This window comes from Vombatus ursinus, unplaced genomic scaffold, assembly GCF_900497805.2.
Source record: "Vombatus ursinus unplaced genomic scaffold, bare-nosed wombat genome assembly UNPS02014789.1, whole genome shotgun sequence".
NCBI lineage: Eukaryota > Metazoa > Chordata > Mammalia > Diprotodontia > Vombatidae > Vombatus > Vombatus ursinus.
Window position 1 is genome coordinate 6,712,458 of NW_020954567.1, and position 14,656 is coordinate 6,727,113.

Below are 14,656 nucleotides of genomic sequence, written 5' to 3' on the forward strand. Positions count from 1 at the left end.
TGTCTCTACCCCACTAATTGATAAAAAGGTTAAACATGAAGTGATATTGCTCATAATTTTCTACCATTCTTTTCTGTAAAAGTTTACTAATGAGTTTGTATTTTAAAGTATAGGACCCAGCATAGATCACTATGGTACTCCAATAGGGATTTCCTCCAAAGTTGACACCATACCATTAATGACTTTGTGTGTGTGTGTGTGTGTGTGTGTGTGTGTGTGTGTGTGTGTGAGTGAAGGAATCCTAGCAATTCAGTTTCAACCTCATTTAACCATATTATCACTTTGCCCACCCCTCTTCATCTTTTCCACGAGAAAAGCATGAACAAGTTTTTCTAATCCTTTGTTAAAAATTCCAGTACTCTAACACCCTAATGGATCCATTATCTCATCACAGATGTGAGCATTTTCTCTAATGATGCCTCTAAGGGGTATATTGCTAAATGTTTTAGTAACTAGCTCTCTGGGGGGAAAGAGTGTATACAACACACTTTTAAGTTTCTGCGTTATTCACATTTTCTTCATCACTTTCTTAAGTCTAGAAGATCAACACAATAATAAACCAAGCCCTATTTTATAGCATTTGCTGATTTCCAAGACATAAATGCTTACATCGAAAATTTAATAATTGGCTATTGCAACCTATTCGAGCTGGCTCCAATAGACTTGTCCATGCTCTTCCTCAAGCTCATCATAGGGGTTCTTCCCAATATTCTGGGGACTTTTTTCATGTTTTCTTGACATGGAAAGGATACCAATGATGAATGTGAGGTACCTGAGCCCCAGAAATCCAGGAGTCACAATACAGGCTGAGTTTTATAGCCAATGTACCATAGATGCCCCAAGAAACAATGAGTGATTTTTAGGAGTGACCTTCAAGACACTAGTCCAGAAAGACTCACCCAACAACAATGCTGGCTTTGGATGTAAACTTGGTGGGACTGACACTAGATAGAAACTAAGCCAAGTTTTGAGCCCACTTTGCCTGTGAGACCAAGGTGGTATAGTGGAGATTATAGGTCTGAAGTACTGGGGGAAATGTTTGTATATTTTTTCTTGCTATATTTGTGAAGTAACTATGTCATTGTATGTTTAAATAGAACTGGGCTGTTAACTACTGTTGTTGTTCAGTTGTTTTTTTAGTCACGTCCAACTCTTTGGGAACCCATTTGTGGTTTTCTTGGCAAAGATACTGGAGTGGTTTGCTATTTCCTTTCCTAGCTCATCTTACATATGAGGAAATTGAGGTAAACAGGGTTAAGTGATTTACCCAGGTTCACACAGCTAGTGAAGCCAGATTTAAACTCAGGAAAATTAGTCTACCTCACTCCAGGCCCCAGCACTTAATCTACTGTGCCACTTTAGCTGCCCAGTTAATCACTATCCCCTAACAATGGGGGGGGGGACACAGTTGGTGGGGGCTTGGGCAGATGGCAGAAGAGACATTCCAGCCCCTCGTGATAATTCCCTGGCTTTCAGAGAGTGTATGTTTTGTTACAACTGTAATATATTTCAGACTGCTCATGCCTACCATGAGGATCTCTGCTGCCTTTGGGCAATCCTTCACTTCAGTTTTTCAGAGAATGTAGCGTTCTCTAAGTCACATCCACACAACATAACCGGAAGAATTTTGGTGTTTAAAAGATGGATCTTTGTTTCAGGGAGAAGTTTGGGGTCATTAAAAGAGCCCTACAATTTCTTTAAGCAACCTAGTCTACTCAACCTAGTCTACAGCCTCTGTTTAATTCTGGGCCCAAATTATTTTCACTTGCAGTATCTGTGTGAGATGCACAAATTGGTGGATGAGGGTTCTGAGGCTTGGTGCTATCCAAACAACATCCTGAGCAAACAGGAGTATCACAAGGACTTCACTATCTGATTCTAGGCACACTATCTTCCCTAACAGTGGCAACCATCTTTGGTGAACCTACATTTCTGCTTTTATCCTTCACTTGATATTAATGAATCATGTATAATTTTTGCATGTGCATTGATGACACCTTTTGGGAGGAGGGACTTTAAAATGGTGTTTTGTTCTACAGGTTCTAATTTTTGTAGTCAATAAACAATAAGGCCAGTGGAATCTTATGTTCTCTATACCTTTAGGTCTATTGTGTGATGTTGCTTACTGTGGATTATCCTTTGTAAAAGCCTGCCCATTCTCTGTTAGGCAGCTAGGATGTAATGGATAGAGCACCTGGCCTGGAGTTAGAAAGACTTGAGTTTAAGTTCAGCTTCAAACACTTCTTAATTTAGTGACTCCAGACAAATTGCTTAACTTCTGCTTGCCTCAGTTTCCTCAATTGTAAATTGGGGATAATCATAGCACCTGTCTTGCAGGGTTGTTGTGGGGATTAAATGAGATAATATTTGTAAAAAGCGCTTAGCACAGTTCCTGGTACACAGAAAGTACAATATAAATATTTATTCCCTCCCTCCCCCTTTCCCTACTAACACCCTCGTCAAGGATATCTTTGATATGTGCAGATTATTCTTTTAAACATTTCATATAGATAGAAAAAAGACATATATGTCATTAGTGACTGATGTTCTCTTGGTCACTTTTTAAAGATAATAATCAGATGACATTTTTTTTCCGTGCCAATATTCTTTTTAACCATTTGGAATCTTCAGAAGACACTATATCCGACCAAATACAGAGGTCCTCTGAATCTTTAAATACTGTTCTTGTGCCTTCCTGTACCCCAAAGGCTACTTGAAAGTCCATTGAAGACACTCCAAAAGCCACACTATCCACTGTTTTCCAGTGTGGAAACTTACTTTGGGGAAAGCACACATCCAAAAGGATGACGCCCTGCAAAAGCAGATTGTTGGGACTCCCCATCCCATTAGGAGTAGCTCACATGCCCTAGTCTAATACCTTAGCCCTATTCTAATTCTGTCTCTTACCCTGGAGGACAGATGTCCTGTCCCTTTTGACTCATATGAAAGGCATGTTTGCTTTTCTCAACATGGGTCTGGAGGAGAACCGAAATGCAACTGTAAGGGAAGACACGTTTTAGTAACTTCAGTGCTTTCCTCATCATTTTCTTAGCGAGTGCCATCTGGCCCACATTGAAGGAGACCTATGTGCCAATGAGAGAAAAAAAGCAAGGAAAGTAAGTATATAGGAATAATAGCTGACATCTATCTTTTATCTACCTATTTATCATCCTCTGTTTATCATCTATCTAGCTATCCTCTCTCTCTCTGTCTCTCTCTTTCACAGACACACACACACACACAGAGTGTTTGTGTGTGAGAATTACAAAGTGCTTTTCGTATATTAATTTGATAAAGTTTACTCAAGCATTCCAAAATTACATTTCTGTATTCCACCCCTGGCTGAAAGGGATAGCTAGCTTCCTGAATTCTTTCCTCTAAATGAAAATAGAGAAGACACAGGTAGCAGGTGATTTCAAGGATACACGAATATGCACACACACACACGTGTGTATATACATATGTATTTACATGTGTGCATACATGTGGATCCATTAAAAATAACATTAATGATTCCATTTTGCCTTTATCTACCATTTTGTGAAGTTAAGTTTCAACTCCATATGAGTCACCTGATTTTAGTGATTTCACAAGACTACTCCCTCTCCCCATTATCACCCCAACTACAAGAATATTCCTCAGTGTCTCCTGACTTCCCTTCATCAATGAGAAATGAGATGTCTCAATTCCTATAATCCGATATTTCATATTTTTCACTCCTTCAAAATTGTAAATTAACTGTGAGAAACCAAGCTTCTGGGTCCTTGGCTGTTGAGAGCCTTGGGCCCAGTTTATTTTGCAACCACATGCATTGCCTGGATGAACTCAGTTTCTTTCCCCCTTCCCCCATCCCACTTTAACAGTTGTGGAGACCATGAAGGGATTGAGCCTGAGAGTCTCCATGTGATAGCTGGACCTTCACAAAGGAATACTTTAGGGTACTTTGTTAAGGTTTCTACTGATGAACTTCATTAGTGAAAGACTGCCCATCTCCAAACCTCTACATCCTCCCAAACCATATCCGGATGGACCTCCTCAGAGGTAAGTGATCCCTTGAAGAGGATACCATAGGTACCAGCTCTAGTAAGCTAGTGGACATTCACTTAAGGAAATCTGGCCTGGGAACAGGGAAAATTTCCCATTTAGAAGGGGGTGACTAAGGTCTACCTTTAAGATTGCCTCAGCAGAGGCATAATGTAAAAGTATTCTTAAGAAGAGTGGAATTTCAAAAGAGCTTTCTCAGTTATTGATAATATCAAGCAGTGACTTAGTCATGGACTTTTTGATTAAAACTTTCAGTGAGAGATAAAAAGGAGAAAAAGTGACTGCTTTTATGTGTCTGTCTTATCATACTGTCTGTATCTTGTGTCTTGGTAAATCAAATTAACTTCTTCCTGGGGCTTGATCAAGCCAAAAGAAAAATAACTTTTTTCTGAGGAATTTTTCTGAGTCTTCAGAAAGAAAGTCTTTCTTTGCCTTCTTAACTCTGGTCAAGTTAGGGAGAGACAAGAGACAACGCAAATTAAGAGGGAAGTTAATCTTTCTCCCCCTGTCCACAGAAATTTATGGCCTAGTAAATTTGTGTCTGAATGCAAGTTTTCTATTGTGAACTTCCAAATTATGGTTTGAATGTTTGTATAAATGCTGAAATGTTTTAGTGAGTTCTGGGGTACCACTCTGTAGAATTTGTTTGAAGAAAAAACAATAAAATTCTGTGAAGGTTACATGGGAAAAGCACTTAGACCTCTTATCACTCTTTCCCTGGAGAGTGATCCATTTATTGTTTTAGTACAAGGGGGAAAGGTAGTATTAGTAAAGTTCTAAAGTGAAGGAAAAAATGGGTTTGTACTTTGCAGTTTAAATTTATCTGGAACTTAAGAACTTTGGATTATTAACTTTTTTCTAAAAGCTTGTTTAAATCAGGGAGCAACTTAAAAGTAAATAAAATTTAATTTGGAAAAATATTTTGTGTTACCACTGTATTTCTTCTTTGAAGATATAACAGAACTTAATTGTTTAGGTAACTATTAGCAAAATCATCAAAAGGTATTGGAATAGGCCATGCATTTGTAAGCTTTTAAGTACCTGAAAGGCAATTATTTGGTTTTGTGTATTAAAAACTTGTGTTAAATTGTAAGGTAAAAATTTAATGGAGTGAAGAGAAGTTCTATAGATGATATGGGGAATGATTGGGAAATACAGACTAGAGGAATGTAGAAGAAAGTAGAAGAAAGTAAGAGAAGTGTTGGATCAAAATATGAAAAGGAAAAAGAAAGATACTGTTTTGAAGGGCTTTAATCAAAGTCCACTGGGAAGAATATAAAAAGAAAGGAAGAAAGTTTGAGCAAGTAGCGATGAGATAAGAGTGGGTAGAAAAGCTAAAGAAAGTTGTAGTTTGTTTAAATTGAGTGTGAATGAAGGATTTGAAAGTAAAGGGTTTTGGAGTTTTGGGAAAGGGGTGTTGATTTCATTGAGATAAGAAGAATATGAGAAACCTTAGTTATTCTTTATATCAAAGATATAGAAATATATTTATAGCATTGAATTATTTAAGTATATCATCCTCTTTTTCAATAAGTAGCTTTTCCTTTTTATGTGCCCTGTCCTCCAGGGGTGGGGAACCTGTGTCCTCAAGCTGTAGGTCCTCAAGTGCTTCCCTTTGACTGAATCCAAATTTTTGGTTCCCCACCTCGGTAACTTTGACCTTCCCAGAGTTACAATTGAAAAGCCTTAGGGAAAGGTAAGGTTGGATTAAGAATACAAAGGAATTGATTTGGCTCTTTGAGTGATTTCAAAAGAAATAAAGAAAAAGTTATGGGGAGCTCAGAGTGCTACCACTAATTTTTTGAACATGAAACTTAATCATTATGTGGTCTCATTTACAGTGAGATACATTTTCTTATTAGGAACATTGTGGTAAATGAGAACTTAATACAAATCACATTTGCTATAGAAAATTCTATTTCATCTATTTTTTTTTTGATCCTACACAGGCACATTTATTGGAGGTAGGGGAAGGGAAGAGTTACAAGAAGACATGTTTTCTTCTGCCCTGAGCAGTTCAGTTGTTGGCCAGGGTTTCCTCAATCCAAGGGATGAACTTTATGACTTGGGCATATACAGCAGGGCTGGTGGTAGAACAGGTACTACTTCCCCAGGAGACAATAGCACCCAAGCCAGGCAGATCATTCTTCAGGCAGACCAGGGTGACCAGGGTCATGCAGGAAGAAACCCCACTGGCTCCAGCGCAGATCATGGTATCTTGGATCTTGCTATCCCAGAACTCCTTGCACTCAGTGTTGGACAGCAGGGGTAGAGAATTAAAACAATATGCTGGAAAATGCACGGACCAGTAAGATCTGAGTGAAAATCCAGTCTCAGAAATGTATTAGCTGTGTGACCTTAAGCAAGTTACCTCACCTCTGTTTACCCCAGTTTCCTAATCTGAAGGAGAATAGTAGTAATAGTACCCACCTCCCAGGATTGTTGTGAGGATCACATAATTTTAAAAAATATATTTTATTTTTTCCAATTACATATAAAGACAATGTTTAACATTCATTTTTTATAAAATTTTGAGTTTCAGATTTTCTCCCTCCCTCCCTCTCTTCCCACCTCCCTAAGATAGTAAGCAATTTGATATGGTTATATACGTGCAATCATGTAAAACATATTTCCATATTAGTCATTTTGTAAAAAAAGAAACAGAACAAAAGGGAAAAAAAACCACCAAAAACATAAAGAAAATGAAAACAGTGTTCTTTGATCTGCATTCAGACTCCATCAGTTATTTCTCTGGATGTGGATAGCAGTTTCCATCATGAATCTTTTGGAATTGTCTTGGATCATTGTATTGCTGAGAAGAACTAAGTCAATCATAGTTGATCATTGCACAGTATTACCATGACTGTGTATGATGTTCTCCTGGTTCTGCTCACTTCACTCAGCATCAGTTCATGTAAGTCTTTCCAGGTTTTTCTGAAATCCTCCTGCTCATTATTTCTTATAGCACAATAATATTCCATTAATATTAATATACTACAACTTGTTCAGCCATTCCTCAATTGATGAGCATCCCCTCAATTTCCAATTCTTTGCCACCATAAGAAGAGCTGCTGTAAATATAGGTCCTGTCCCTTCACTCTTCTCCCAGTACAATCCTCTTTTCACCCCTTAATATTTTTTATATCATCTCATCAAAGTCAACTTATACTTGCACCCTCTGTTTATGTATACTCCTTCTAACTGCCCTAATAGAGATACAGTTCTTAAAGGTTACAAGTATCATCTTCCCATATAGAGATGTAAACAGTTTAACCTTATTGATTGAATCCCTTATAATTTTTCTTTCCTGTTTACCTTTTTATACTTCTCTTGAGTCTTGTATTTGAAAATCAGATTTTCTATTTAACTCTCGTCTTTCCATCAGGAAAGTTTGAAAGCCCCCTATTTCACTGAATATCCATTTTTTTTCCTCCTGAAAGAGTATGCTCAGTTTTTCTGGGCAGTTAATTCTTGGTTGTAATCCAAGGTTCTGTATTTTCCAGAATATCATATTCCAAGCCCTCTGATCCTTTCATGTAGAAGCTGCTAAATCCTGTGTAATCCTGACTGTGACTCCTTGTTGGTTAAATTCTTTCTGGCTGCTTGCAGTATTTTCTCCTTGACCTAAGAGTTCTAGAATTTGGCTATATTACTTTTGGTTTTCACTTTGGGATCTCTTTCAGGAGGAGATGGGTAGAATCTTCCTTGTGGCTATAGTAGCTTTCTGTGGTCAGAGCTTTTTTTGTCATTTTGGTTTTTGCTCTTTTTCCAGCCTATTTCATGAATTTCAAAGTTGAGATCTACTCCTGGGACACAGGAGGCGCTGTCCCAAGCTTCTCAGTTTCCATTTTATTTCAAATAATTAATTGTAATAGTGACTTGCTTGGAATAGGTGCTTATTATATATGGAATTGAATTCCTCTTCACCCCATTATGTATCCAGTATGATTTAATCTCCTAATTTGAGAAATCCTCTCCATTACCTTTTTTTTTCTCTATCCCAACTAGGCTAAGTATTTAACCGACCAAGGAAGGGAGGAAAAGGAAAAACAATTTAAACAATAAAAATTATATTGTAAAGACAAACAACTTTGAAAGCTATAAAAACTACGATCAATACCATGACCATCTGTGATTCCAGAGGACCAAAGATGAAGCATACTATCCATGACAGAGAGGTGATGGATTTAGGGTACAGAATGACACACAGATATTTTCATATGCCTCCAGAGAGGGAATTTGTTTTCTTTTCTGTTGTAAGAGATTTGTTTTTCTTTTCTTTTTCCCACAATGAAGTAAAGAAAGAGAAAATAGATTTCTGTTAACTTAAAAAAAACTTAAAGAGAGGCTGGGGGTGCCACAGATGTGGAATATGGCATACACTTTCAGCTGGGGTCACTTTATTGTTAGTTTTGCTTAATTGTTTTACTTTATTGCAAGAGAATTCTCACTGAATGGAGATAATAGAGACAACTTTCACTGAATGGAGATAACCTGGAAATGTTTGTGACATAAAAACATAACAGGTCAATAAAACTGAAGAACTCTGGGTCTAAAAGACAGAAACTTAAAGTTACCAGGAGTGTGTGTGTGTGTGTGTGTGTGTGTGTGTGTGTGTATAAAAAGCTAGACAGAATGATGGACTTAGAGTCTGAAAGACCTGAGTTCAAATGTAGCCTTAGATACTTACTAGCTCTGTGACCCTGGACAAGTCACTTAACCTCTGTCTCCCTCAATTTCTTTATCTGTGAACAGTGATAATAATAGCACCTACCACGTAGGGGAGTGGGATGGATGAAATGAGATAATATTTGTAAAGCACTTTGCAAACCTTAAAGCATTAAATAAATGCTATAACCATAATAATGAATTATATTATTAATTATAAATTCACCATCTTTATCATCTTCCTACATTCTACTCTCCTCCCCACCAGAAACCAGTGGCTTCTTCTGAAATTCAAATTGATCAGTTAAACTTTTTCAAATATTGTGCCAAAAGTCACTTGCAGTGATTGGGAGGAGAGGAGGAGGAGAGTTGGGAGGAGAGTGTAAATCTGAGTTTTCTTTGCTTGCTTAGGGGAAGACAATAGCAGCAAATGAGCTGAAGTGATGGGAATTTTCTGGTTTTGGTGGCAGCCTCTGAAATGCAAGATGTGGTGGTAAAGAATGAAAAAAGGTACTAGAAAGTTCTGTGTGCAGCCTTCCAGGGGAGAACTAAGCTTCCAGACCCTGTTGTAGTAGCTCCTTACCTGGCCCTTGAGGGTGTAAAAGATGGCAGACTCAAAAGTGTGGCACCAAGATTTGTCATGCTTCATGGATTTTAACAATCTCTCTCCTTCACACAGATGTATGTATGCCTGAAACCAAGATAAGGAGGCATCAAGGCGGGCAAGGTCAGGCTTCCCAGGAGGGTCTTTCTCTACATTTAACTAGAGAAAATAAGAGCAAGCAACAATTGCCAATTTCCATCCCTGCTTCCAACACTCTCTTAGCTCTTGGCTCTGGGGACGTGGCAAGTCTCTACAAAGCTCCAGTCACTGAAAGTGGAGGCCTGCAAAGCAACATTCAATAGGATTTACACACCTGCTGGACAAATTTCATCCAACTGCAGGCTGCAGAGCCCAGCACAGTGAGTCTGGTCATCTTCATTTCGAATTTTTACTTCCACAAAAGGCAACAAATTCTTGAAAGGAACTGGATATCCATTGTTGGATAAAGACAGAATGAGAGTGTTTTTCCCCTTACCCCCCACAACTCTTCCCAGTAATGTGACTCAGTAGATAGAGTTCAGGGCCTGGAGTCAGGAAGACCTGAATTCAAATCTGACCTTAATACTTACTAGCTGTGTGACCCTGGGCAAGTCACTTAACCTCTCTATCTCAGTTTTCTCATCTGTACAATGAGGAAAATAATAGCCTCTATCCCCCAGGGTTGTGATGATGATTAAATTAGATAGCAACCCTAAAGGGCTTAGCACAGTGCCTGGCACATAGTAGGTGGTATATAAATGTTAGTTGGCGTTATTATTATTATTATCATTATCATCCTCAAGTTCTCACACTAGCCTGTATTCTCTGAAGATACTGTCCTGGGTGATTGCCTGTGTTGGGTACCAAACCCAAGAAATATTTACCCATCTTGTCAGAAGCCCCTTAAAGAGTAGGAAGAGGAAGTGATTTGAATTTGCAAGAGAATGTGGAGCCCAGGAAAATTTCTTTATTTCCCCTTAATCTTGTTTCCTTCCTCATCGACCCACTCCCATAATATTTTGACACAAACAAAATCTGATTCAATTCAATGACAAAGGTAACTTTGAGGAGGAAAAGACGGGAGAAGGGATTATCAACCAAAAAAAAAAAAAAAAAATGGGCAACCTACAGCCTGAAAGGCGTGTATGAAAGGCAGGCAGGCAGGCAGGCAGCTGCAGTCCCTCCCAAATGACTTGGATGGCAGTAGTGGTGTTTATCTGATGACTATATTTGAATCTCAGGTCCTTTTCAGAACCAACAGACAACTCTGATCTTCTTCCCCCTCTGGGTCCTGACCTCTACTTTCCCCCATTACTGTACAGCTCTAGTGGCTTGGTCCATGTCTCTGATAACTGCTGTATCCTAGAAAGGACTGTCTGCATGGGCCATGGAAGCTGTGAGTGAGTGGCTAACTGGACCATAAGCAGCAGAAGCAAATTGAACCACAGACTACAGAGGAATTTATCGAGGGTACTCGGGAATTCTTGGGAGGGTGCTGTCAGGAGGGAGAAGGGAAAAGGTCCTTTCTTTCCTCAGTCTTAGACCCCTTTCTCAGAGCCATATTTTCACCACTGTGTATACTGGTTCTAGTGTTGTGGCTGCTGGTATTGTTCTCCAGAGAATATGCATAATAATTTTGGCACCAGGGATTAGCAGCATGCCCTCAAAAAAACATGGCCTCAAATCAACTTTGTACGTCGTTAAATGAAAATAATATAAGAAGTAATTAAGCTAATTAGGTTGAGGGTGAAGTTGGCTCACAATGGCATACTGGCTCACAGATCAGTATTACCAGTGCTTGGCATGTGGTAACTTCCTGCGTTAATTAATCATTTTTTCCAATTAGGGGCCAAGCTTAGTTTTTTTTGTGCTGCCAAAAGAATGCATGTGCCATTATCATGTAATTATAAGAAAATTGAAAATTGTACACTCCTTTAACATAATTTTTTTAAAGTCTGAGACTCTCAAAACTTACCAAATAGTTATCATTTAGGCTGATATAACCAGCTACAATTTCTAGGTAGTAATATAAAGCTTTGTCCACTTCTTCTAGAACTGTAAAATGGTAGGCAAGAGGCAATAAAACAGATTCCAGTACCTCCTGACACTGACAAGATTCTATAGGGGTGAGTATTTCATCAGCTGCCGTTATTTTGTCTAAAGTGATGTCGAAGAAATACAAGATCTTTTCTCCTATTTTTTCAGGGCTGGTGAGGAAAAACAGATAGTGATAACAACTTAAAAAACACCCTATGTTTTCAGCATCAAAATCTCTTGCCTACTACACTGCATCATAATATAACAGAATCTCTTCTGGATTTTACTTCTGCCTTTATCAGACCAAATCAGATCAATTTACCTTGCCTCCCTCAATTTCCCATCTGGAAAATGGAAGACTGATGATACTGACTTTCAGATATCTCTAAGAGGGTTTATCATCCATCTATCTTTTATCATATTACTGTACCTGAGATCGCCTGTCAAAACGTCAGATTTCTTTGAAAGTCTTTCTTTGTTTGTGAAGACCTCTTTTGTCCCTAGAAAGTAAGTGAACAAATCAGTCACTTGACTCACTTCTGTGCCTCACAATGACAAAATAATGAACTGATAACCTTGAACAAAGGTGAGATCAGATGCTAATGGAGAGATGCAATGGGGTCATAACAAGACAACCCCTTGGCACCAATTTGTCAGACAAAGCTTACCTCCAGAAGGTAGGCTTGTCTCACCAGATTTCAGAATGCCGTGAAATCTACAAATAATTCAGAGTAGAACCGAATAACAATATCTCTAATGTGCCTTAGAGAATGTAGGTCAACTTCATCATTTTTTTTTTCTCTTTTTGGTGAGGCAGTTGGGGTTAAGTGACTTGCCCAGGGTCACACAGCTAGTAAGCATCTGACTCCAAGGCCAGAGCTCTATCCACTGCACCATCTAGCTGCCCCAACTCCATCATTTTCTAGGTGAAAAAGCAGGCCCAGACAACGGTGTGACTTGGCTAAGTTAGTGGCAGAATTAGGCATAGATTCTAAGTCTTCTCCCAATCTCATGTTTTCCCCATCAAACCATATGGATTTATAGAAAAAAAATGACGTGTATTTTTCCCTTTATTTTTCTATGTTGGGTTCCCCTCTCCTTTAAATAAGGGTGAGGGATGGAAAAAGAAAAGTTTAGGTTTTCACAGCTTAGATTTGTTTCTTCTTCTTTTAAGTGAGAGGTCCCTTCTAGCTCCCTTCCTGTGATTCTTAAGGGAGCCCAGTAGCAGAGATGACACATCTAAATTGTATATCTTTTTGCTGGTTGCCTGTTTGACCTTGGGTGAATTATTAATTTTCCATTTTTCCATTTTAAAAAGAGGAATTCTGTTAATTCTTCTCTACTTCATAGTATAATTATGACAGAGTCCACAAAATGCTCTCAGCTCCTCAGGAGATATATATATGAGATTCCATTATGTCACCCTGTCATCTCAGGGCTGCAGAAAGAAATACTGGCAACGAAAACCAGAGAAATGTTAATACAACTCTCAGTTGATCTGCAAAGATGGCAGTGTGGTATGGGAGATAGATAACCAGGCCTGGAGTCAGGAAGACCTGGATTTGAATCCTACTTCAATCAGTTAACTGTGTACCCTTGAGCAAATCACTCAACTTTTCTGGGCCTCAGTTTCCCCATCTGTAAAATTACTCCATGACCTTTAGTTTTTAATCTATGATCCTATGATGAAGCTTTGGGTAAAGGAAGAAGCTAAAGTGTCAGTAATTAAATCCCTTCAGGATTGTAGCTCTAGAATAGGTAACTTTAGTGTATTGAACAGAGAAAACTATGAACTATTTTGGATCAAAGAGAAGAGGGTCTAAAAGAGCTCTGGGGTACAGTCGCCATTAGTGAACACAACATGGATAAAGATCCAGCACAGGGACAGTGAGACAGAGTAGCCAGATTGCCACAAAAGATTAGTGGCATAAAAACCTAGAGAGGAGAGTAAATCTAGAGGAGAAGGTGATCAAGTGTCAAAGGCCGCAAGAGGTCAAGAAGGATAAGGATGGAGAAAAGGTGATTGAATTGGACAACAAGGAGATGATTAGTAATTTTGGAGAGACCAGTTTCAGTTTAAGGAAAATGAACTGAATAAACAAGTTGAATGAATTCCTACTCTGGATCTAATTGTGACCAATCAGAAGGAACTCCTTGCTGAACTGAAGAAATCTTAAGAGAAAGTAACCATGTCATCTTCCAGTTTGTGATGTCCAAGAAGGGAGATTTGGGGCATGGCAAGTGTTGTACTATAGACTTTAATAGGTCATATTTCATCAGGAAGCATAAAAGGGGAAATGGATTAAGAAAGATTTCTTAAGAAAGGAATTTTCATGATAGAATTGCAGTGATTCTGGCGAGGAAAAAAAGGTGACAGTATCTAAAAGTGACCCAAATGACTTTGCAAGGAACACTAATGCATTCATATTTTTAAAGGATAAGTGCAAAATTCAGAATGAGCTCCAGGTTAAGAAGCACCACAAATAAACAAAAGGGACTTTAAAAATGATGCCAGATGAGAAAGAATAGGCAAGACTTGCTGCTCTTGGTAGATGGTATGAGGAAAAGGAGAAAGTGAAAGTAAACTCATAGTCTACTTTCATCTTTCCTTTCAAGGGCAATGTTCATCATATCTGGAAGAGCAGAACAAACACAGTAAGAGAAATTGGAAACAAAGATAGGTAAAGGGATGCTGAGAACACCCATCTCCTCTGAATGGGTTCTAGCCCCTACTTAGCTGCATTGCAACCTAGTGGCTTGAAAGAATTCATGGCTGTGATTGATGGTCTTGAAGAAGTCACAGGGAATGGCACAGATGCAAAGACAGAAGAAATAAAAAGTTGGTTCTATTTGTAAAAGAAAACAAAATGGGGGGGGGGGGAGAAGGTAGATCCTGCAAAGTACAATTTAATGAATTTGATGTCAAATCCTAGGCAAAATTCTAGAATGAATTATTAAACAGATAGTTTATGACCACTGAGGAAAACAGTTATCTCTAGAAACCAACACATGTTCACTTTAAAAAGGGGTTAATAAAATCTCAGATTGTATAAGCAAGAGGATATTGTCCAAAGGGAGGAAAGTGATAAGTCCAATTGTACTCCAAACCTGGAGTCTTGTGTCCAGTTCTGGATGGGATAAGCTTGAATATGTTCATAGTATGACAATTTATATTTGCTGAAGGAACTGGAGATGTTTAACTTGGAAAATATATGTTTACAGGGAGTATTCGGTTTAACTCAAGAAACATTTCTTAAATACCTACTGTGTGCAATGTACTCTCCTAGAATTCAAGTATATGAAAGGTTGTCGTATGAAAAAGGG

The 14,656-nt window shown here is 38.4% G+C and overlaps 1 protein-coding gene across 1 annotated transcript in view; it reads right to left on the reverse strand.

Moving 5' to 3' along the window:
• Nucleotides 1-14,656, reverse strand: part of ADCY10 (adenylate cyclase 10) — a 127,725-nt gene that overhangs the window by 23,206 nt on the left and 89,863 nt on the right. The window contains 4 exon segments of the mRNA XM_027868597.1: nucleotides 2,908-3,083; nucleotides 9,296-9,403; nucleotides 11,271-11,502; nucleotides 11,763-11,832. Of these exon segments, the coding sequence (XP_027724398.1) occupies nucleotides 2,908-3,083; nucleotides 9,296-9,403; nucleotides 11,271-11,502; nucleotides 11,763-11,832 (586 nt within the window).